The sequence below is a fragment of the Trachemys scripta genome, chromosome 2 (assembly GCF_013100865.1).
Source record: "Trachemys scripta elegans isolate TJP31775 chromosome 2, CAS_Tse_1.0, whole genome shotgun sequence".
NCBI lineage: Eukaryota > Metazoa > Chordata > Testudines > Emydidae > Trachemys > Trachemys scripta.
This window is the reverse complement of record NC_048299.1, coordinates 83953083-83979264: the sequence shown is the minus strand read 5'-3', so window position 1 is coordinate 83979264 and position 26182 is coordinate 83953083. Positions and strand designations below refer to the sequence as shown.

General features: G+C 40.3%; 1 protein-coding gene across 3 annotated transcripts in view; it reads right to left on the bottom strand.

Moving 5' to 3' along the window:
• Positions 1–26182, bottom strand: part of GOLGA4 (golgin A4) — a 116669-nt gene that overhangs the window by 25165 nt on the left and 65322 nt on the right. For all 3 annotated transcript variants that reach the window (XM_034761124.1, XM_034761125.1, XM_034761126.1), the window contains 5 exons: positions 25883–26038; positions 20419–24725; positions 18328–18449; positions 15642–15772; positions 4092–4205 (listed from right to left, as the gene is read on the bottom strand). In XM_034761124.1, the coding sequence (XP_034617015.1) occupies positions 4092–4205; positions 15642–15772; positions 18328–18449; positions 20419–24725; positions 25883–26038 (4830 nt within the window). The remainder of the gene's footprint in view (positions 1–4091; positions 4206–15641; positions 15773–18327; positions 18450–20418; positions 24726–25882; positions 26039–26182) is intronic.

The window sequence follows — 26182 nt, the reverse complement described above, 5'->3', positions numbered from 1 at the left end:
TTCTTATCTGACATCCATATAACAAATCTTTTCCACTTAAAATTGTATTTTTTCAGCTCTCCTCTCCTTTTCAGATCCCTTGGAATTATTGGATCCTCTTGTAAAAGAAGGACTTGAAGTCAATTTTGTCATTCGTTTTGGCCTAAGGAGTAAATGTGCTGCAGATAGCACAGCGTGCCAGGGAATGACTCTCACCTTGTCATTTCAGACACCAAACATGGACAACAGATGGCCTGAAAGACAGCCTGGCATGACACACACCTCTTAAACCCATGCTGCTTTGCACTGGGATCCACCAAAAAGAACTAGTAAGTATTCCTATTCCAAGATTAAACCCTAATCTAAAACTATCCTAACTATAAAACTTTTTAACAATAACTAATCTAAAAAGGCACTTATATTACTATGGATCTGCAAGATCTGGTGAGATTCATGTCCTTTCACTGCTGCAAGTGAAAGCAACTAGGGCAGCAATAGGCACCGCATCCTCTTTTATAGCCATGATGTCAGAATGTGGGCAAACACTGACGGTGAGGGTGGGAGGGGCGCATGAGTGCTGTAAGGGCTTGTCTACACTGGCACTTTACAGCGCTGCAACTTTCTCGCTCAGGTGAAAAAACACACACACACACACACACACACACACACACACACACGCACGCACCCCCCCCAGAGTGCAGCAAGTTTTAGCACTGTAAAGCGCCAGTGTAAACAGTGCACCAGTGCTGGGAGCCACATTCCCAGCGCAGGTAGCTATGCCTCTCGTGGAGGCGGTTTTTTTAGAGCACCATGACTACGCAAGCCACTTTAGCATTGCCAATGTAGACTAGCCCTAAAAGGCACTTCTACCAGAAGGTTTCAATGTCTCAGCTCCACTTATCAGTACATCCCCCAAGAGTAGGAATATACAGAGGACACTAGATGACCCTTACATACATAATAAGTACATAAGGTTTTCAACTGTGCCCCAGGATGGAATGCAGAAGGGAAACAACTGCTTTCATGGGCCCTTCAGGTCAGCAAGACAAGATTCCTTAACATTCAGATTGCAGGTGAGAAGTTCCCCTTCTGCATTCCATAAAAGATGTGCTTTTAGGGAATGTGTGATCCCTGCGGAGCTCAAACTCAACAGGAGCAGGAGCCTGCCTGAACAAGCACCATCTCTTTTCTGTTAGAGTTCATTTCTAAAAGTTTCAAACACCCCAGTTGAAAATTTTAGATGTTGGCATTTGGTGAATAATTATTTTATCTGTCATGTCAGAGAATAAAAACAAATGTTATGGCAAAAATATTATACTTACTTTAAAACTAATTATACTATGTGCAAGCTTTGGCTTAGATCTACATTTACCTAGTGTAGGAAGTGTTACAAGAAAGCCAACAGAACAACAGCTAACAAATATTAATTCCTAATAAAGAGTAGTTTTAACTTACTTGAACCCGAAGACTGAAAAGTTTTATTAACTTAGCACAAAAAAACAGCAAAAAAGAAAATTGGAATAAAGAATATGGATAAAGACAGAAAGAGCAAGAGAAAATGAAGGGTAGTAAGGGTCATAAAATATTTTACTCATACAGGTTCCATTTTTTCTAAATGCATCATGGGGGAGTATAAAGCTGACAAAAAGTCCACTTAAATTTATGCAAATATGTACACAATTTATGTGAATTTATATACATATATATGGCCCACTGGCCCTGCACAATTTGCTTACCCAACCCCTAAATGTTGCAAAGGTACACCATTACATTAGGTAAACAGCAAAGCTAGTTTCATAGGAAAGCAACTCCAAAGTGAAAGGGGCTGGGAAGAAGAACAAAGGGCAATAGCAAAACAACTTTTAAACCTAATAGGGGGAAAAACCACTCCCCCAACATACATCTCACAGCCACACCACTCTTTGGGTCAGGGAGTGAAAGAATGGTGTCCTAATAACTATACATCTGCAAAATAAATGGAGCTCCATTTACACAAGGGCAAAAGGAAGGCATTACAAATATTAATATGACACATGAAAACAAAAATTAAACATCAGTGACCTTAAAATGTCTTCATCTGAACAGATCATCATCAAGTGTTGTCTGTACAAACAATTGTAGCATTTCTCCATCAGGATAACAACTATGTAATGAAGGTTCACTCTCAATGCATCAGCAAATAACTTCTGAATGAACAAATATGTACCAATATGTACGTAAATAAAAAGTTCATATGTCATCAGCTTGGAGAGATGAACATGAAGTTTGTATACATATTGTCAGAAAAGAATTCAGCTGGGATTTTCAAAAGAGCATAGGGGAGTTAGGTGCCCAGACTCCACTGAAATTCAGTGGAATTAGGGCACTTAACTACCTCAGGCTCCTTTAAAAATCCTATCCTTATTCTGCAAGTAAACTTAGATACAATGATTGTATTTACACAGGCACTTTGAAAAAGACCCAGAGTATTGTTCCTATGGACACATTACTATTTATTTGTTAAACAACAAGCCTATTTACCAGCAACTGGAGTTCTCCTAATTGGTTTATTTCCTCCACAGATGGGACAACTCCTTTGAGTTTCTCCAAGGCTTGCTGTGGAAACTCCAAGGAGTGAGGAACTGTGGAGGAGATTCCAAAGAGAGAGAAAATTAGTAGTTTACCATGTTGCTCTTTTTTAAACTGTAAGTGGGTATATCTTTATGTAGAGACAATTCGTAACAAAATAGATTTTACATCTCTATGCCATCTTTGCACTTCTGTGGAAAGTTAAATGTATAAATGTAAGTAAAAAAACACAGTTGCTGGCACGTGGATTTGATATAATCTGCATGATCTGTAAATTAACATGATGACATATACTGTTTAGCAGTGGTTCTCAAAGCCAGTCCACCACTTGTTCAGGGAAAGCCCCTGGCGGGCCGGGCCGGTTTGTTTACCTGCTGTGTCCGCAGGTTCAGCTGATCGCAGCTGCCACTGGCCCTGGTTCACCACTCCAAGCCAATGGGGGCTGTGGGAAGGGCGACCACCACATCCGTCAGCCCACGCCGCTTCCCACAGCCCCCATTGGCCAAACCTGCGGATGCGGCAGGTAAACAAACCGGCCCAGCCCACCAGGGGCTTTCCCTGAATAAGCAGCAGACCGGCTTTGAGAACCACTGCTATATAGGATTAAATGACTGCTTATTTACAGAATATTTGTGTGATGTTTAAATCATTGGATTAAATGAACAAAATCATGAGACCTAGAGATACATTTTTCTGTTGTGTCTCAATACTTTAGGGCTTTCTAAAGAGTGTGTTAAAAAAAAAATCATGGTATCTGGTATATTACTATAAATAGGTGCAATAGGGCTGGTTTACAATAGTTTAATTCAAGGCCTTTTGCTTTTTATACTATTTTTGTCAATTAATTTAAGGGGAAAGAAAAAATTAAAATGTATTTTATCTTCCAGTCAAAATCACACAAAGTCATTTTAATAACATCACTGATGTAATTTATGATGCTCTGTCTGAGGTATCAAATACTTCTAATGCCTCCCATTGGTTCACAGGTAAAATGAGCATTTTTTGTCAGATGAAAAAAAGAAAAATTGTCCCTCTCAATAATTTGTATTTTTCCCTATTAAGTGTAATACTAGTTTTAATACTTATATTCTATAACTCAATTACATTTTGATCCTTTTAATCTGCCTTTATAAAGTGTACATCCATCTTTCCGTGAACAAAAAATTGCTTAATATTAGCCCCTATTTGAAGTAGAGAAACATTTTTATGTCCTTTTGAATTCCAATTCCAAAGTTCATATAATCAAAATGGGCTATTTTGCATCCTCTTGAATAAGTTACAAGTGCTTCCAGTGTAAAGTCAATGTTTAAAAACAAAGGAGCAGAGGGAAAAAACAACCAATAAGCAAACTATTAAAACAAGATCAAATTAAATATTGCACAACTTGTAGCAAACAGACTGGTCAAAGAATTCAGAATTGCACAAGAAAGCCAAGACCTGATATATAAATAGAACCCACGTCAATTAACAGCTACTACAGAGTCTCATGAAAACTGTGAAACTAATGCCTAAAGTTACAAGTATAAATATTAATGTCAGCTCACTTCTTCCCTGCGCCTATTCTCCTCATCTGCCAGCTTTTGTTTGTATTCCTTCTGCAATTTTTCCAGCTGTGTTTGCAGCTCATTTACTTTTGCTGTCATTTCTTCTTCACGAGCCTTCAGAATGAAAAATAAGTGCATTAATTTACATAATACACAGTTAATGTCTAAACACTTAAAACCTTCTCAGTGGATTAGACAAAAAGCACTTAAAATATAGCTCAGCTTCATACAGAGAGGAAAATAATCCACTTGAAATGCAAAGGTTCTCACTGAAAGTTTAGGACTATTCAATTTATATTACCACGAAAATGAGGAATGACATTTAGGGACTTACCAGATAATACCGGCAAAACTTCAATTGTCAAACACAAAAACAATTACTGTATATACTCGTTCATTAGCCCGTTCGTTTATAAGCTGACCCCCCCGCCCAAATGGATAGGTAAAAATAGCAAAAACTGTATGACCCTTTCACATGCCGACCCTATATTTCAGCGGTTGGAAAACTTTGGCTCCCGGCCTGTCAGGGTAAGCCATTGGCGGGTTGGGACGTTCTGTTTACCTGGAGTGTTCACAGGCATGGAGCCACTCAGCTCCCAGTGGCCGTGGTTTGCCATTCCCAATGGGAGCCGCGGGAAGTGGCGGTACTTCCCGCAGCTCCCATTGGCTGGGAATGGCAAACCGCGGCCACTGGGACCTGAGGGGCTTTGTGCTTGCAGACGCTCCAGGTAAACAAAACGACAATGTATTAGATATTCAATTCAATGATTCCATAGAGTTTAAAATCATCAAATTTTGGTGTAGACCCGTTTATAAGCCTTCCCTGCTCTTTGATGCGTCACTTTTTAACCAAAAATATTCGGCTTATGAACGAGTATATACGAGTTAGCTTTTTGAAAATTTTTAGTAAGGATTATACATCTTTAATGTGTACAAAAAAGGCATTCAAATGATATTCAATATTTCTAGAAGGTGTACAGTAGGTAGATCAATGTAAGCAAATAGAGATTTTGTGAAAGTGACATGTCATGCAAACAAAATTTTCTATACTCTATCTCCAATTTATTGGCAAAGACTGGGGCTTAATCACGTCTTGTCTCAAACATTTTAATTCTCTCTACAGTTGTACTAAATCTCTGTTCTTGGAACTTCACTGAGGCCCTAACGCTGTGGTCAAGCCATTTTTGATTCAGGAAGTTAGACCATCTGACCTCTTTTGAGACTGCATGATTCCCTATCCACTGAATTTAATTAAAAATTGCCATCTTTGTTTTCAGTGCTCTCTATTTTTCCTTTCCCTTACTTTTCTGACCATATAGCCCACTTCTCCACTTGCTCATTCTGCTCCTCCAATATCGGTTTCGTCTATTCCAGCCCAATGACTTTTTGCTGATGGAAAAGGAGTTTTCCTTTTGTGCCCCACTTATCAAGCTCCAGACTTTGTCTATGAGCTATTGAAATGTTACCCATCAAGCCATGCAATTAAATCTGTTTGCTCCAGTATAAAATTGACACCAAACTTCTGTATCTTTCCCTTGCTTTGGTCCCTGTGCCCCGGGTGGCGGTGCTTTGGTGCCCCCCCGAAGTGATGGTGCTCTGGCTTCGGCCCCCCCATCCTGGGGTCATGTAGTAATTTTTGTTGTCATAAGGGGGTCGCGGTGCAACGAAGTTTGAGAAACGCTGATCTAGTCCAACCCATTGTGCTGAGACAGGATTAAGTATATCTATAGTAGCAACTGTTCTCATCATACTTACCAAAGACTGAAAAGACAAGTAACATCACTGTGTAGCAGTGAAACGGATCATCCCTATTATGAGTTTCAAAATACTTTTCCTGGCTTGAAAAGCAGAATAAAAGTCTCAAGATCCTTTGTGTAGCAGTGCACACCCTTAGCTACTAGCCCTGACCCCCCCCCCCTTTTTTTTTTTTGGCAAGATGTACGCAACAGTAAACCTCATGCTTTGCCCCAGACTGAGTATCCTGGAAGTCTGAAATTGTCTCATACATATTACAATACAATTCCAACATTAAAATGTCAGTAAAGACGCAGTCATAGAATAGTGTACTATGATAGCATGAATCAGACTATACACTAAGTAAAAATATTTCCATTTCATTAAAGGAACATCACTCACTTAGAAAAAAAGATTGGGACTCTTCTGTTCCGAATTCCTTAATGATTTTAGCTTGTCAACTTAATTAATGGTCCCAATGTCAATAAATCACTTATTTACTTCTCACTATTTAATCTGCCTCCAATAAAGATGGCCAGTAAATACAAAGCATTTTATCAATATGGCAGAATCAGAAGCATATAGCTTAACTGGGTTTTTTTTGTTTTTTTTCCCCCCCCAGGGCTGGAAGGGACCTCAGGAGGTCATCTAGTCTAACCCCCTGCTCAAAGCAGGACCAATCCCCAAACAGATTTTTGCCCCAAATACCTTAATGGCCTCCCTCAAGGATTGAACTCACAACCCTGGGTTTAGTAGGCCAATGCTCAAACGACCGAGCTATCCCTCCCCCGGGATACTATCAATATTAGACCTGACTGGAAAATGGAATTTTTGTCCCATTGAAAATTTAAGGATCAGAAAAAAGCTGTCCCACTTCCAGACCTTCCACAGGATAGAAAATTTTTTTTAATAAAAGATTCTATTTCATAAGAACTCAAACGGAATTTTTGGCTTGCGAGCTGCCTGCCTGGAAGGCTCTTGTTAACGTTATTTGCTGCCTGCCTTTGGAAGGTAGCTGATGTGTTATCTTTTTGATTTTCCTAACCAAAAATAGATTTTTTTTTTAATTGAAATTTTCCCAGAGAAAAATTTTGATTTTGCAAAAAGGGCATTTTCCTTCAGGAAGCCATTCTGATGGAAAATTCCCACCCAGCTCTAACCAATATGCTTGGCACTTTACAAAAGAGACACATGGGGTGAAATTTTAAAAAGCACCTAAGTCCCATTGACTTTCAATAAGATTTAGGGTCCTAACAGCTTAAGTCACTTTTGAAAACGCACTTATACTTGTAAGGGCTGGTCTTCACTGCAGTGTTAACTCGTGTTATAACTTAAGTTGTCCCCACACAAAACCCCTTAGCTTGAGTGTGGTGGTGCTTTTAATTCAAGCTGATTAACCTGTAAGGGGAGACAAGCTACAGCTAGGGTTGGTACAACACATCAACTGCTAATACAATCACTCTGCAATCCAATGAGTCTGTGTGCTTCAAGTATTAATTTATAGTGTGGCTGAACTAGGCTTACTGAGAGGAGTTAAATCGAGTTATCTATGCTCGAGTTGACACTGCCTGAGAGCTTCTCCCATTGGCTGGCTAATCCATCTCCCTGAGAGGTGATAGCTATATCAATGGGAGAAGCTCTCCCTCGACATAGACTGTCTAATGGGGGAGAGGGGGAAGAAATTAGGACAGTATAACTGCGTCGCCTACAGCTCTCCCACCAACAAAAAAACCTTCCACCCCCAACGAGCGACGGTAGCTTTGTTGGCAGTAGAGCTCTCCTGCCGACAAAGCGCTGTTCACACCAGCGCTTTTTGTCAGTAAAATTTTTGTTGTTTGGGGGTAGGAGGAGTGTGCTTTTTCTCACCCCTGAACCACAAGTTTTACCAACGAAAGTCCCGTGTAGACAAAGCCTGACACACAGAACAATCTGTATTGGGGGGAGGGATGGCTCAGTGGTTTGAGCGTTGGCCTGCTAAACCCAGGGCTGTGAGTTCAATCCTTGAGAGGGCCACTTAGGGATCTGGGGCAAAAATCTGTCTGGGGATTGGTCCTGCTTTGAGCAGGGGGTTGGACTAGATGACCTTCTGAGGTCCCTTCCAAACCTGAGATTCTATGATATGTAACCCACTCCCCCTTTTTTTTTGTATGACAACAGAAGTGTTAATGGGCCACTCCACCTTGAATGGTCCCTCAGAACATGTGCTAACTACAGTAAAAGCTGTGTTATCTGGCACTTCACCAACCAGAAAGTTCTATAAACCAGCATTTTTGATCTTCATTGAAATTCCGGTTTATAGTCCGGTTTGCGTGGGGCTGGCAGAGGGGTGGGGTGTGGAAGGGAGTGCAAGGCGCAGGCTCTAGGAGGGAGTTTGGCTGCAGGAGGGGGCTCAGGGTAGTGGGTTGGGGTGTGGGAGAGGGTGTGGAGTGCCGGATCCGGGGGCCGCTCACCTTGGGCGGCTCCCCACAAGTGGGGACCTGTCCCGGCTGCTCCTAGATGGAGGCACGGCAGGCGGCTCTGCACACTGCCCCCGCCCCGAGTGCTAGTTATATCTTGACTTTAGTAAAGCTTTTGATACTGTCTCACATGACCATCTCATAAACAAAGTACGGAAATGCAACCTAGATAGAGCTACTATAAGGTGGGTGCAAAACCGGTTGGAAAACCGTTCCCAGAGAGCAGTTATCAGTGGTTCACAGTCATGCTGGAAGGGCGTAATGAGTGGAGTCCCGCGGGGATCAGTTCTGTGTCCAGTTCTGTTCAGTATCTTCATCAATGATTTAGATAATGGTATAGACAGTACACTTATAAAGTCTGTGGACGATTCCAAGTGGGGAAGGGTTGCAAATACTTTGGAGGATAGGAATAAATTTCAAAATGATCTGGACAAACTGGAGAAAGTAAATAGGCTGAAATTCAATAAGGACAAATGCAAAGTACTCCATTTAGGAAAGAACAATCAGTTGCACACATACAAAATGGGAAATGACTGCCTAGGAAGGAGTACTGCGGAAAGGGATCTGGGGTTCACAGTGGACCACAAGCTAAATATAAGTCAACAGTGTAACGCTCTTGCAAAAAAAGCAAACATCAGTCTGGTATGTATTAGTAGGAGTGTTGTAAGTAAGACATGAGAAATAATTTTTCCACTCTACTCTGCGCTGATTAGGACTCAACTGGAGTACTGTGTCCAGTTCTGGGCGCTACATTTCAGGAAAGATGTGGAAAAACTGGAGAAAGTCCAGAGAAGAGCAACAAAAATGATTAAAGGTTTAGAAAACATGACCTATGAGGGAAAATTGAAAAAACTGGGTTTGTTTAGTCTGGAAAAGAGAAGACTCAGAGGGGCCATGATAACAGTTTTCAAGTACTACAGGAAGGGAGAAAAGTTGTTCTTCTTAACCTCTGAGGATAGGACAAGAAGCAATGGGCTTAAATTGCAGCAAGGGAGGTTTAGGTTGGACATTAGGAAAAACTTCCTAACTGTCTGGGTGATTAAGCACTGGGATAAACTGCCTAGTGAGGTTGTGGAATCTCCATCATTGGAGATTTTTAAGAGCAGCCAATGGGAGCTGCGGGGACAGCAGTGCGCAGAGCTGCTTGGCCGCTGCTTAGCTGCGCCTCCACCTCGGAGCAGCCGGGACAGGTTGCCGCTTGCGGTGAGCCACCCCAGGTGAGCACCCTTCCTGATCTGGCACTCCCTCCCACTGCTCTGAGTACCTTCCTGCACCCAAACTACCTCCCAGAGCCTGTGCCCCACAACCCCTCTCGTGCCCCAACCCCCAGCCCCACACCTCCTCCCGCACCCAAACTCCCTCCCTTTTAGTTAACCAGCATTTTTCACGTACTGGCACCACCCATTTCCCCAACATGTCAGTTAAAACAGATTTTACTGTACCTATGTTAATCTATCTGTTCCACCATGCACTTAGAGTGGACGTTCAGAGTACCTTTCCCAGGCCTGAACAAGAGCTCTATGTGGCTTGGAAGCTTGTCTCTCTCACCAACAGAAGTTGGGCCATTAAAAGATATTACCTCACCCACCTTGTCACACAGAACAAAAGCATTTTCTTTTTTTTGGTAGCAGCATTGTGGACAGAGTGCAGTGGGGCATGGAGACAAACTGGAAACCAGAGAGACAGGTTATAGTAATCTAGACAAGAGATAACCAAGGAGTGGACTAAGCATTAGCTGCAGAGATGGAAAGGAAAGAATGTATTTTAGAGATGTTACCAATGAAAACAAACAAACAAAAACAACAGACAGGATTTGGCAACAGTTTGTATATGGGAGAAAAATGAGAGCAAAGATTCAGTTATAACAATTTACCAAGAGAAGACTCTAGACAAGATTGCAATATTGTGTATCATAAACTATGATGTACACTTTGTGGCTATGTCTCTGCATACCAGTAAATACATTTTGCCTGAGCTCTGCCCTCCATTTTTTCCTCACACTCCAAAGCAACTTGTCTTCTCTGATGAAAGGAGTATCTCCATATTTAAAAGAATTAGTAGTATGGCACTGGAAAGTGCAGAGCTGCTCCTAGCAACATAAAGTTGAGAGCATAGGCAAGGAAAAAAGGTACACCACTACCCCATATAACGCATCCCGATATAACACAGTAAAGCAGTGCTCCGGGGGGGCGGGGCTGTCCACTCCGGTGGATCAAAGCAAGTTCGATATAACACGGTTTCACCTATAACGTGGTAAGATTTTTGGGCTCCCGAGGACAGCGTTATATTGCGGTAGAGGTGTATTAGGATCAGAGAAATTGTATGGCTGAAAGAAACTGAGGTTGGGATGGAGTGATGGTGGCTTTTTAGCATGGCTAAATGTTTTCACAGTATCTCCTCTTTCAAAAAGAGATAAAAATAGAGCACACTGGATCTATCTTAATTCTAAAATTGCAACTAGCAGCAGTGATTAGAAATTTCTGGAGGGGGAAAAAAGAGATACTACAAATATTTAAGCCTATTTTATTTAGTAAAGGGCAACGATTAAGTTTACATCTCCAATTTTATCTACTCTCACGTAACTATAATCTCTTTGGGTCTGTGCACCAGACTTAAAAAACAAAAAACAACCACCCCCCGTCCACCCCCCCTAAAAAATATAAACTAGCCTTCTGCTACTGAAAGTTATAAAACACAACCTCACTGAATAGCTACTGCTTATGCATACCCTTACAATATTTTTTCCTGAGTACTGCTAATAACACAGCAGAGTAGAACAAAGTCAGTGCTGCCCCTCCCCCACAACTCTGAGCTGTGCTTTTACTGATTAATCTAAATTCACTGGATTCACCATAGATCCAGATACATAAATTCTGTATGAAACAAAGACTATATCAGTTAGTATTCATATAAACAGTACATGAAGCAATACTAAGGGTCCTGAAACCAAATTTACAGAAAACATATTACAACCCATGTTAATAAACTCTGAAAAATTGGGATGAATAGTATACCTGAAAACTATGAAATTTTATCCATCCCCAGAAGTACCTAATAAAGTAGCATTGAAGAGATGCTAAAGCAGGAGTCAAGAGCTTCTTTGGGGACAGACTGAGGATTTGCCTACAGAGGGAAACTGACCAGCACAGCTAAAGTGGAATAATGTATTCAGCTACACCTATGCCAGTATAACTCCCTCATGTGGACACTATTTCAGAATAAAAATGACTTTATTCCAGAAAAATTAACGGAGCAATTATTACAGAATAAAGTCACTTTTATTCCACAATAGAGAGCATCCACACAGGGGAGTTAAACCAGAATAGCTATAATGATTATTCTACAATAGCCGGTCAGTTTCCACATGTAGACAAGCCCAAAGAAGAGTGGAGGACAAAGGTACACAATGAGGAAGAGTGCAAAGATGAGGAGGGATAAGCAACGAGGAAGAAAATGGAGGGCTAGAGCAGGGATCTGGGCCTCAGACCCCTGTAGAATATCACATTAAGAAATGGTTTTAAGAACATCTACTTCACAAAACTCTGCTTAAATCTCATGTTGTGCCTCCACGCCAGTTCTCGGATGACCAATGGCTAAGAAAATCCTGACCAAATCTGCTGCAGACAAAGCAGCAGGAAGTTGGCACTGCAATTCAGCTCTGCTCTCTGGCATCTCCTACAGCTGCACTGGCTTTCAAATGTCTTGGTGTTCCAAACCTTTGGGCCCAGTCAGTACCACCAAGAGGGGGACTTTGGTTCTAATGCATGCCTAGGGTTACCACACGTCTGGTTTTTCCCGGACATGTCCGGCTTTTTGGTAATCAACCCCCCGTCCGGGGGGAATTGCCAAAAAGCCGAACATGTCTGGGAAAAATACCGCCGGCCGGGCACTTTCCCTCCCGCAGCTGCTGTGCTCCTCCTCTGACTCTTCAGCTCTGTTTAAGAGCCGAGCTACCCGAGCGCTACCGGCTTCAGGCAGCCCCCATGCCTCCGGACCCTGAGCCGCCGGCCGGGCACTTCCCCTCCCGGGCTCCGGGGGCGCAGGGTCCAGAGGTATGGGGGCTGCCGGAAGCCAGTAGCGCTTGGGCAGCTCGGCTCTTAAACAGAGCCAAAGAGTCAGAGGAGGAGCACAGCCACCGGAGCCCGGGAGGGGAAGTGCCCGGCTGGGGGCGCAGGGTCCGGAGGCATGGGGGCTGCCCGAAGCCCGAGTGCTACTGGCTTCACGGTTTGCCAGGCAGCCTCCAGAACCTGCGCCCCCAGCTGGGCGCTTCTCCTCCCGGGCTCCAGCTGCGCTGGGGAAGCGCCGGCTGGGGGCGCAGGGTCTGGGGGCTGCCCGGCAAACCGTGAAGCCGGTAGCGCTGGGGCAGCCCTTTTCGTGTGGCTGGGAGGGAGGAGGGGGAGTTAGGGTGGGGACTTTGGGAAAGGGGCAGGGAAGGGGTGGAGAAGGGGCGGAGCCGGGGGTGGGGAAAGGGGCGGGGCCAGGGTCCCATGGAGTGTCCTTTTTTTTATTTTTTAAATATGGTAACCCTATGCATGCCACACAGCCTACACTGTAGTCTCACTGTTCTGTAAAGCACTGGCTGTACTTTGGCAATATAAAAACCAAATTCTATTCCGATTTCATAATGATGATAGATGAAGACATCAATAAAATTGTAATTTCTCAAATCTTAACCACAAAGCCTGCACTGTATGCACATGGGAGGCATTATGACAAATGAAAGATTACACACGTTAAACAAGATCCTTCATTTTTAACTCTCACACAAATCTAGATTAACCTAGCTCTAGTGCAACATTCAATTTTTCCACTAATGAGATATTTTAGTTTGTGCTTTGAAGATCACAGAACACAAATTATAGACTACCATTGACTTGTAAATCCTCGCATTTGGGGGACTTTCATAAACCTTTATCACACGGTATTTCTCATTAAGATAAGGAGACACCTCATGAAAAATGCCAGAATAAAAAGTAAATAAAATCATATAAAGTTTAGTAGACTGATCTATTTCTTTGTTGTCCAGATGTCAAATTACAATCTTTACTGAGATTACTAAATTTCGCTAACTAGTTTTAAAAAGGTAATCACAGATTTATCTAGGCAGAAGCATACATAATAGTTCTACAGTATATAGTTCATAAGCAGTAAACAATGTAACTTATTTAGTCTTTATACCATAACATGTATAGCTGTTAAAGAACACTGCACATTTTTATACTGCAAGAAAGTTGATATGAAATGTATTGCTCAAATCATGATTTAATAAAGGGGTACATGGATGGGCAATAATGGATAGCCATTTTCTCCCTATTATAAAGTTAATTAGCCATATTTCCTATTCCAAGAAGAATAGAGTTGACACATTCCCCATCTAATATTTTGTTGATATATGATTACTTTTTAAAAAGTGATCTAAGAAGCAAGATAGCAAACACTTTATTCATTGGTTCTAACAAAGTAATGGAAGCTAACTTTCAAGCGCTAAATACAGCAAAACCATGCTGCCTGGAAGTGAGGGTGTTAAGATCTGGAACACATAGAGACAAACAGTTTTTTGTAGTTTTCTCTAACATCTGCTCTGTTATATACACTAGTGGTACCCATCATTTCTATAAAATTCATGAAAAAGAAGAGATGGATATGTAAAATTCATGTTTGCAGTGTTGTAGCTGTGTTGGTCCCAGGATATTAAAGAGACAAAATGGGTGAGTTAATATCTTTTACTGTACCAACTTCCGTTGGTGAAAGAGACAAGCTTTCGAGCTACACAAAGCTCTTCATATTTTTCATTTATTTCAATTGCACAGCAATCAAAATAGTGTAAATACCAAAACATGATAGGAACAATGCATGTCAGAAACCTGAGAGAAATTTTAACAAAAGGAATTTTAAAAACATTGAGCAAGCTCTACGCAGACTTTGAAAGTATTCACAAAAAGTTATATAAAAACAGAGTTAGAAGGGACCGCAAGGGTCACCTAGTCTAACCCCCTGCCAAAATGCAGGATTTGTTGTGTCTAAACCATGTAAGAGAGTGGATGAAAAAAAGGTGGAAATACTCCCAAAACACAAAAATTAGAATGATGACACAAAGGGATTAACTTTATTGTTATAAATTAGAAAAGGAAATCAGGGAAAGTGATTCTGGGCCAAATTCTACCCTGCCTTACACACTTGGCCCGTCCACTGAACTCTTCAGGATGCATGAGGTATAAAATCAGAATATGGTCCTCTGCCCTTAGATTCCTTTCTATTTTTAAAATAGAACATAGTCCTCTTAACTTTGCCTGATATGCAGTCCTTCACATTGGTCACTGAAGGAACACTAACAGGACAAAACCATTTATGTTTTTAAATTGCTACTATGCAACCAACACCACCTTTGATTATTAAACTTGAATCCGTTTAAAACCTCACGCTACTTCATACTATTTGTTTACTTTCTGAATTTCACTTTGGAAACTGCTCTTACACTCAGATGTGTGCGCAGACCTTTAAACCTAAAGCGTAGGCCTGGCTTGACATGAGTAAGTAAATGTAGGTAGGCCTCATTTTTTGGTAGACAGAATTAGGGAGGGGACTAGATCAGAAGGCTGAAAACAGAATGTTTGTGCCAAGATAAGTAAATAGGTCACTAAGCTAACAGACAATGTCTGAGCTAGCTAAGATGGGGGGGTGGAGGAGGAGAGACACCCAGGGAACCATTTACTAAGTCCAAGAACATGGACAGCAAGTGGACAGAGAATGTTGTATAGTGATTGGTTCCTGTAAAATAACCAAACCAGTCCCAAAACATGTAATGCAATGTATAGTGAATGTGAGTGTAATGTGTATATAAATGAAAGAGATTTCTGTGTAACCTTGGATGTGTATTATGTCTGGTACCCACCCACTATGCTTGAGCCTGTTCAATTCAAGAGTAGCTTGATTGTATGCCAATAAAGAAACCTCAGTGACAAGTTCGGAGTTGAGCTGAGTGGATAAAGTCTTGGAGGCTACTGAGTGGATAAGTTGTCAGAAGCCACCCCAACACTAAGCAGAGCCCTGATTAACTTACTCGGGCTCCGGAGTTTATGGACTTCGTTGCCGGATCAAGATCTCAGTTGAGCACTAAAAGTAAACTAGCCTTATTTTTGTGTCTAACCAGGTTTATCTTAGGATTCTCACGGACTAGCAAAATGCAGAAAGATTTTAAGTGCAAACAATGCAGGGGAATATTTAGATCTAAATAAAAAAATTTAATCTGAAATATTAAACCCATAAAAAGCATTTATATAATAATGTGTTTTTAAAAATCTCCTATAAAGATTAAAATTTTTGCCTAAAAGGACCCATTGGGAAGTTTCAAGAAAGATACCTCAAGGATTTCTTCATACTTTTTTACAGTTCTTTTTAGATCGTCATCTTTTTCAGCAATTTTTCTATGCAACTGTGTTGTCTCTGCATGATGGGTTTCTATCAGTTCAGTTTCCACATCCTGGGCTTTACCTGTTTTTTTAAAAAAGTCAAGAAATATCACAACTGATTAGGTAGCTATATTTTACCAAATAAAAAACAACATCACATTATGAACAGGATTAAAAAGTAAGATTTGAAGACACCACTTCTATAAAGGTGTATGAGAAAAAAAATCTTACAAGAGGCAAAAATCAAGCATGAATCAAACAATTCATGCTATACATGATCTAAAAGTAGTGGTGTCTCTCTTTTTCAGCCTGAGGGCCGAACAGATTTCAAGAAGATGAAAGGTCACAATACTTAGCAGCAGATTCAATGCTACCATACTGTGTAGGTTTTTATCCCATGCACACGGACATAGTAACTGACTGCCTTCCAGTTGTGCATTAAGCAACGTGACTAATATCTGCTGCATGTTTGTTCTCTCATCCCTGGAGTGTTTGTTTTGATAGAGGATTTTTTTTTTAAATATATACATGTATTTATGTTAAAGAAGGCAAAGTCAAAGAAGTGTGCTTTGCATTTCAATAAAAAGGCAGTGAGGTTTGTGATGGTCCTCAGGAAGTCCATTCCACAGTTCAGGACTGGCCCCGAGAAAGTTGTCTCACACAGATGAATTTTACCTTTGTTAAAGAGTTCCTCTGTTCCAGGGAATGAAGTTTTTGACATGCTCTTCATCCCAGGGCTTTAGGTGGTCTCCCAGGACCCAGCCATGGAGAGCCTTGAAGATAAGGACTGAGACCTTGAACTTGACTTGATATTCTATGGGAAGTCAGCATAGCGAGCAGAGGACAGGTTTGTTGTGCTCGCAGTAGCTGTATTGCTGAGAAGCGCTGCAGTATTCTGTACTAGTTGGGAGTTTCCTAAGCACTGCAGTCTTTGTGCCCAGGTATATCCAATTGTTCTAGTCCAGCCAAGAGGTGATGAAGGCAAGAATAACTGAGGCCAGGTCTTTATCCACCAGGATGGAACAGATTTTCCTAGCCAACCAGAGATGGTCAAAAGTGTTACCCACAAATGCTGCTATACAAGACCTTACCATCAGCAAAGAATCCAGAAGCACTCCTAAACTAAAGACTCAGTTGACCAATTGTGAGTGTGTACCTTCAACCAAAGGAGACTAAACTGTAGCTGCAAACTCTTCAAAATACTCTTCAAACTCTTCAAAATACCAGCCTCACTGATGTCTTGCTTGGATTCAGCTTCAGCCAGTTGTTCTACATTCATGAGCTATCTTGCCCAACACTGGATCATCTTGGTGGTAGTGGTATAGCCAAATGTGGTGAAGGATAGATAGAGCTGCATGACTCACCTACTGAGTGCTGGCATTTGAGTCCACTTTGTATGACCAGTTCAACTTGTGGGTGCATGTAGATGTTGAAAAGGACTAGAGAGACAACTGATCCTTCTGAGACTCCATAAGTGAATGATCTAGTGATGGAGGTGGAGTTTCCCATCATTACTTGTTGGGTGTGTCCCTCTAGGGATACACCCAACCATTTTAGCATATTACCCTGGACCCTTGCCACCTCTCTTGGATAGGACTGCAGTATCTCAAGGTCAACAGTGCTGAATGCTAGAGAGAGGTACAAGAGGATAAGAACAGAGGTCTGCCCTCTATCCATTGACAGGATATCATCCATGAGTGCCACTGTAGCAGTTTTAGTTCCATGTCCTGGCCTGAATCTAGATGCCTTATTCTGCCAGCATGAGGGAGCAGAAAACACCTGCAATTCCCTGTCTCAATTCCCCAGGTACAAGGGCATCTCTAGCAAGCACAGAGCCAGAATAGCCAGTTCCTATGCTTCCCCCTCCCCTCACAGTTTTAGGCACAGGGGCAGGCAAGGTGTAGATGAAGAAGCATGTTGTGCTCCAGCTATTCCCAGCTGGCATGTGATCCTTTTGGGACCATTTTCAGCTGGCACAAGTTAGACCGACTCTCAGTGCTAAAAGCTGCAGGGTGAATTTCCAATTCATAATCAAATATACATTTTCTTAATCAATTGTCATCAAAGGCTACACTCAGACACCCTGGTCTAATGCTTGTTATAAGTTTGTTGTGCTGAAAACACAAGTTTTAAAATGCAAACTCAACAATCAAATACAATTACTGTATTTTGACTTTCATCTCATTTAACAGGATACAAATCATCTCACATACCTACAATTTACCTGTAGAAATTCCCAAAAAGGTAGTTAACTATGCACAAGTCAGGTGTCTTATACACTGGCAGGTGCAGAAGTCCACAGCAACAGCTAGGGAACCCAATCTCTGGGTATAAGAAAGAACAGCTGCAAAAGCACAAAATTTCCAGTGTACATCTTATAAGCTTTACAATTGCTCCCTAGGCAAGAATAATATTCCCCACTGCAGAAGCAGGTTTTTTTCCTGACCTGGTTTTCAGCTCTCTAGGCAGGGCTAACTTCACACAACAATGGCTACTACTCAGATCTGTGACTCTTCTTCCTCTACGATACCCATATGAAACTGACCCTACGAAAGTTAACCTGAAATGTTGACAATTTTTATTTGTAACAGACAACAAAACAACAAATCCAGATTACAACAACAACATTTCACTTACTGATTGTTTCATGTACAGCTGTTTCCAATTCCCTTTCCTTTTGAGCCAGTTGAGTATTAAACTCCCTCATCAACTGCTTTAAGGTGGAGTTGTGCTTTAGTTCAATATCTTCCTGTTCAATTCTGTACAACAGAACAAAAGAAGTCAAGAAATTCATTACTGATCTGAGGCGTATAAAGGAAAGACCAAAAGTAGTTTAGAGTTTCTCCAAGACTCTTACTTAAGCATGGTTTTGAATTGAGGGGAAGGTTGGCACTGGGATTAATTCCCTGGGGCTCAGGGAGGCTATTTGCTCCTTTCCTATAGGATGCACCTGGAAGGCTCAGGTGTTTTGCCAAAATGGAAGAGACCAATAAAAATGTGCCCTGGGACTTTTGCTCAGGGAAGATCAAGACAGGAATGCTCTTCATGTAGACAGCGTTATTAGACAAAACCTGGATTGAGAAACTGTTAGCGCTCTCAACAGTATACCATGTTTTTATGACACACAAGTGCACACGCACAAACACAGAAGTTTTGGGTTTTTTTTTAAATCAGCTTGTACCTCTTTCTTTGAAGTCCACTGCCTGAATTCTCAACTGGATTTTGGGTACAACCTGAGGCACCTTAAAGGTGGGCAACCTTTCAGAAGGTAGATGAAGCATCCAAAAATCACATTACTTTTGCAAATTTAGGCCCATAGTTGTACTCTGCCTAAATCTTCTTAAGTATCACGTTTTCTTAATATCCTTTCCCCATTCTCCATTTTGAGGAAATTAAAACTGTGTGTATATTTTAAGCTGTGTATTGAGAGGTACTTGTTACTCCTGGGAGAATTCTGCACTATTGCACGCATGCATAATTAATGAGCCCTGCAGATTTCTATTTTTGTGTGCAGAAAAAAACTTCTGCCAAAATGTTGGTGTAGTTCCACCTTTTTCCCACCAGAGGGCAATGTGGTGATAGAGCAAAGCTGCAGCTCCCCACCAGCGAGGGAAGGGAGAGAGCTGCCTTTGCAGGAGACAGGGGCTATGGGGAGACAGACAGTGTGGGGCTGCTGGGAGGGTCAGACAGGGGGCTCATAAAGGATAGTGGGGGAGCACAGACTGGGGCAGGAGCTGAATGGGAGTGGAGGCACAGGGCCACAGGGGGAAGGGAGGTGCAGAGACACATGGGGACGAGGCTGCAGAGCTACACAGCTGGGTGGGAGCACAGAGACACCTGGTGATGAGGAAAGGGATGCAGAGCTACATAGGGATAGGGGAGTGGCTGGGTGAGGGCACATGGGGACAGGGACAGATGTGCCTGACTGAATGGGAGAGGCTAGGGGTCAGCCAAGGTCTGCATGGGGGAAGCTCCCTAACATCCCTCCCCACACCCCTAAAAAAACCTGTTCCATACTTTTCCCACCGACACCCAACAACCCTTGAAGTTCACACCCAGGCTCCTTCCTAGCAATTTACTTCCCTCTCCCTCAGCTCCTCCACCATCCCTGACTCTCCAAAGCCTTTGCACTGCTTCTGAGGGGTGCAAGAAATACAGTTCTGTATTGTAGTTTAAATTAATTATTACTCGTAGTTCTGTATTAATATACCTAGTAGGGAATCTATTTGTCAAAAAACATTTCCTGAATCTTTTTTGTTGTCTATATTGTTACAGACATACTTGCTGACAGGTATTTTGAAATAAATGACCAAAAATAACTGAAACTGGTGTAATTATATTGTGTTATTTTGACAAATAAAATATGCAGAATTTTAAAATACTGTGTGCAGAATTTTTATTTTTTTGTTGGAGAATTCCACCAGGAGTAAGTTGTATAGGAAAGCTGCAAAAAACATCACTGAGCCCAAACCAAGAGTGATATATATTGTTTTGCAAAATACTGTACTTTTCTTTGGTTTACGAACTAAAACTTATTTTTCACTTGTTTGTGAAGGATTACTTTCAAGTGTTTTATTTTTTTTTAAATAAATCCTTAGTAAAATATTAATCTCTATTTTACTGGTATAAAATAAGCTTAAAAATATATGTATTCATCTTCAGGTTAAAGTAACTAAAGATCACTTTAAAAAAAAAATAGTTTAATGGACTAAGGAATATAGAAGACACCTGATTTTCTGTTCCATTTCGTCTAAAGATTCCTTCTTCATTATTTCTAGTTCCTGCTGATGCTCCTTCCGCAAAGTACGCAAATCCTTCTGCACCTTGCTTATTTCTTTGCGCAGTTTTTGCTTCTCTCTCTCAGCCTCCTCCAGTTTAGCTTGCAAGTCCTTTTGCTGAGTCTGCATATCACCAAGTAATTTCTGCAACTCCAAATCAGATTTAGTCTTTTCTTCTGCATTTTCTTCAAAAACTTTCAGCTGGCTATTTCTTTCATCCAACTGTTGCTGGAGCCCTTGCAATTTTTCTTCATATTTCAAAGTTACCTCTGCCATCTCAACCTTCCATGCTTCTTTCTTCTTTATTATATCATCCTCCAACTCTCTTATCTTCTGCTCCAAAGACTGACTCACTTTATCCTTTTCTTGAAACTGTTTCTGGAAGTCCCCAATCACATTTTCCATATCATGATGTTTTTGTACTTGGGCTTTTAATTCTTCTCTGATACTTGCTAAGTCATCACCATCTTTTGTGTGTTGATCCAGCAACAAAGAATATTTCTTATTTTTTTCTTCTATTTCTTTCTGGAGCCTTTCAATCACAGCTTGTTCTTCTTTTAGATTTTTCTCAGTACGTTCCAATTTTTTTAAGAGTTCCTCCTGTTGGCTTTTCATTTTTAGCTTAGAGTCATTACTTTCTTGTTGCTCGTTCTCATACTTCTGCAATAATCCATCCTTATCTATTAAGTCTTTCTGTATTGCACTTATTTTCTCCTCATACATCCGTCGTACGTTCTCTAGCACACTGGCTTTTTCTTGCTCTATGGAAGCTTTTACATTTTCTACTTTTTGCATCATTTCTCTTTCCAAGTCTGCTGAATCTCTTATTAATCTATTTTTTTCTTCTAAATCCATAATTTTGGCCTCTTTTTCCTGCATTTTTTGTTCTAAATCTTTTAACTGATTTTCCATAGCTAGCTTAAACTGTTGTTCCTTTTCTTCCATTTGAGAGGTAAACTGCTTCTTAACGGAAGCTATTTTTTGTTCCGCCTTTTTTTTCAGGTCTGCTAATTTAGTAGTGTTTTCTGCAATCATCCTATCTTCCAGCACCTTCAACTCTTCTTCTTTGCTTTTCATCACTGCAGTTTTCATTTGTTCAAATTCTCTCTGCTTTGTATCGAGTTCAGCTTTCATTGAATCCATTTGCTTTTCAAGACTTAGCACTTTTTCTTCAGCCTCCTTAAACCTGTTGTCCTTTTCGACAACTACAACCTCAGCCTGCTGAAGTTGCAGAACAAGCTCTTTTTGCTCAGTCTCTCTTCGCTGGTTGTGCCTTTTAAGTTCTTCCATTAAAGAATCATTTTCCGCTGTTTTCCGAGCAATGTGTTCCTCTAGCTCAGCAATTCTCGCTGTTTGGATTTTTAACTCTGCAGTTAATTTTCCTTCTTGCTTTTCCCTTCTCCTCTGCTTTTGTTCCATTACATCTTTCAAACTATCTAAATTCCTGCTTTGCTTATCCAACTCCTCCTTAAGTTGATTTATCTCTTCATCCTTTCCACCAACTTGGATATTATTTAATTCAAGCTTGCTTTGTAATTCTTTAATAGTATTGTGATTCTGGGTAAACCTTAACTGTGCCTTTTTCTTCCATTCTGACAGTTTGTTCATCCAGTGGTCTACCTGCTCCAAAGCGGATGCTTTTTCTTGACTCAGTGACTCAACCCTGGAAGATAATTCCTGCACCTGATTCAATAATTGCAGTTGATCCTCTTGGTGTTGCTTGCTTAACAAAGATAGGGCTGCTTCTTTTTCTGTTAAACCTATGCTGTTTTCAAGTTTGACATTTAGTTCATTCACAAGCTTGTTGAGAGAACAGATCTCAGATTCTTTTTCCTTAAGCTCCTCTCTCATTGAAGTGACAACATTAATATTTTCAGATAACTCTTTCCGTAACTGTGTGATACAAGTTTCCTTCTCTGTTGCAGCCTGTTGCTGATGCCCGCCTTCTTTTTGTAACAGATCCTTTTCTGTTACAAGTCTTTCAATGTCAGCTTTCATGAGTATAAGAACATTTTCCTTATCTTGTAACTGTTGTGTTGACTCCTGCAAAGAGCTACTTACTGTAGTATGATGTTCTGTTATTTGTCTAAGCTGTGTTTCTAGTTCAGGAATTTTACAGTTTTTAATTAATATTGCTTTTTTAATTTTTGTAGTTTGATGTTGACAATGTGCAATTCTGGAGATTACTAAATTAATTTTTTCAGTACATTTTTCAATTACTTCATTGGTTTTAGTTTTCAATAAAATGTCAGCTTCCTTCCAGTAAATATCCAGCTGTGCTGCTAGTTCGCTTGACAACCTCTCAAATTCAATTTGTTTTTGCTGACTCGCCAAATGTTTATCCTCTAGTTTTTTCTCATAATCCTCACGTTCTTTACAATGTGAGGATTCTAGAATTTGGAGTTTTTCATCAGATGTTTTCAACATATCTGTCAGTTCTGTAACTTTTATCTTGTGTTTTTCTTCCATTATTTTCTGCTCCCTGAGCTGTTCCTGTAATACAGCCTGGTCCTTCAGAGACTGATTGAGGTCATCTTCTAGTTTTTCAAGTTGTGCTTTGAGATCAGTTTCACTTTGGGACAAGGTGTTCACCTGTGCCAATAACTGCTTTAGTTGTTCTTGCAATTCATTCCAAGATTCGTCTCTCTTCACTTGTTCTTCCTTCAGCCGGGTGATCTCTATGTTAGTCTCCTCTTTCTCAGCACTGAAGGTGTCTAGCTTCTGCTTCAGGTCTTCAACTTCCTTCTCTTTTTTATGTAGTTCCATTTCATGCTTTTCCTTGAGCTCTTCAACCTGCTGATCAAGTTTTTTCCCCCATGTTTGTTCAACTTCTTCTAGTTCCCGCCTATGAGCTTCTGCAAGACTTTCCAGCTGCTCCTTCTGATTCATTTCCAGTTTTGACACAGCATCATTTATTCCAGCTGAGCTGGCATGTGCCATTTCCAGCATTTTTGCATTGAAATGTTTCTCTTTCTGACTGAACTCCAACTGCTTGTTTTCAAATTCTTTTTTCAATTTAGCTTCTTGTTCTGAAAGTTTCTTCTTGAACATTTCTTGCATCTCTTTTGCTTTTTGTTTGATTTTTTCCATCTTTGTTCCTTGATGTTTTAAATTATTTTCATATTCAACTTGTAAAGCACTAATTCTCTCCTCTTTGACTGATAATTTCTGTTTGAGCTCTTCCACTTGTTGATTCTGCTGCTTTTTTAGTTCTTCAAGTTGATTTTCCTTCTCAACCACATCTCTCTTTGCCTGATCAGTCTCTGTACCGAGATCTTTCAGTTGAGATTCATGCTGTTGCTTTAGAGAGGTTATTTTCTGCATATTTTCACTGCTCTGCTCTTCCAGCTGCTGCCTCAAGTCACGTACCTGGGATACATAAGAGTCTAATTCAGTCCTAACTTCATTCAGCTGTGATTCAGCTCTTACAATCTGTTCTTTAAGATGTGATTTTTCAGTTTCCATATTTGTCAACTTTTGTTGCAGCTCTGTTAACTGTCCTTCATAAACCCTTGCCTGCTCACTGGAATTATTTTGGTGTGACTGGCAGAGGTCTCCTAGTTTAGCAGACACTTGCTTAAGTTCAGCTTCAGATATTTCAAGTGATTCCTTTAGTTTATGTTTTTGTGCTTTTAATTCCTCCAAATGTTTTTCTTTTTCTTCCAACTGTACCTTGAATTGGTTAGTTTCTTCTGTGCGTGCCTTCTCAATTCCTTGGACAGATATGTCATGCTCTTTAACCATCATGTCAATTTTTTCCTGGTACTGGTTTCTCTGTTGTTCCAGTTTTGCCTCAGACTCCTGCTTTATTTTATCTACACCATCTTTCAATACAAAGTGCTCTTGTTCTAGGTCATGACGTATTTTTAGTGTTTCTGATAACTCGAAAGATAATGCTTCTAGCTCTGTTTGTTTCACATCAAGCTTTTCTAATGTTTTTGCATTCATCTCTTCTATGTGTGCACGGAAAACTGTCTCTTTTTCTTTCAACATTATATCCATTTCTTGCTCATGTTTCTCTCTCAATTTCTCTATTGTGGACTGATGCTGTTGCTTTAAAATTTGAAGCTTTTCTGTCCAAAGTGCTTCCTCCTGCTGCTTCACGTTTTCTAGCTCTTCCCTGTGCTTTTCAACCATTACAGTGATTTCTTTATTATACTTGTTTTTTTCAGACTCTATCAAAGTACTTAGTTCCTCCAATTGTCTTTTGTCATCTTGTGAATACTTTGCAAGGGAACTTTCCAATTCCAGAATTCTCTGTTGAAAGAAGATTTTTAAAAGTGGTATGAATAAACAATTTTTAATATAAAGAATTGTAATGCCGGCTTAATTATTTACCAGATTCAAATTCTACAAATTCCAACTGTAGCCCACTTAAAATAATAATAATAATCAACAATACATTAAAACAAACGGAATCAATTTGTTTTATGTAAGCCATTTATTGTATTGTCATTTGTTATTAATTTTGTTTCCACTAAGTTATATGGTAATAATTAAATAAAAGAAGACCTTCTATTTCACTTATATTAAAAATTTAGATGTGATAACTTCTTTGAAAGGTTTTAAAATAATTTAATAAATACATGAGGTAATTCATCAGAACTGCTCTGAGCTTCAGAGGCTGATGGCTCTGGTTCCAGTAGTTTGAGTGTCGACAGGTGCGCAGTAGTCTTCGCACACATCTGCTAACGTACCTTATTCCTGGCCTTTACACTGTTGATACTGTAACACTAGACCTGCTTTGAGCAGAACCCCCAATCTAGAAAAATTCTGTAGTGGTTTAGTAATGTATAAAATATCCATTAGGTAACAAGTACACCTCTACCCCGATATAACACGAATTCAGATATAACATGGTAAAGCAGCGCTCTGGAGGAGGGGGGTGGAGGTGGAGAGGGAAGGGAGGAGGTTGAGCACTCCAGAGGATCAAAGCAAGTTCAATATAACGCGGTTTCACCTATAACGTGGTAAGATTTTTTGCTCCCGAGGACAGCGTTAGAGATGTAGATAAAATTGTTTTACTTGTGACCTAAAGGGTCAGATCCTTCAAACTCTCACTCAAGCAAAGTCTTATTCACTTGATCATTATTTATTGTTAACATTTATATCATGGTTTATATCATAAACCAAAAAGATTGACCTCTTTGTGCTAGGCAACGTATGCAAAAATTCTGCATGGGGAATACAAGTACATGCCCTAAGCCTGAACATGAAAAAAGTATATTTCCATGTTCTGCCATTTAACGCTCCACAAAATTATAAACTGCAGCACAACATAGTAACAAAAATATATGTTTTAAGTTTGACAGTCTTTCATCATAGCCAGTTCACACAAGTCAACCATGTCTACTAGCATGAAGCTGTTAATATGCAGAAAAGTGGTTAGTTAACATTTTGAAAATTTTACTCACAGTTGTAGATGTCTGTATTTCTTGCTGCATGTCCTGAAGTTTCTTCTCACACTCTGATTGTATTGCTTTTTTCTGCAGTTCTAATTCTTCTAATGCCAGAGATTCCTGTTGCTCTTTTTCTTGTACTGTCTGTAAACACTCACTTTGACTTTTTTCCTGTGTCAAAAATTATGAATAAAACAATATTGTACAAAAGAAACTTCCAATAAGTAACTTTTTACATCATGAGATGGTTCTACAAAATAATTAGCAAGAGAAAAGGAAATCACATTTCAAATGATTATATAACTACATTTTGTA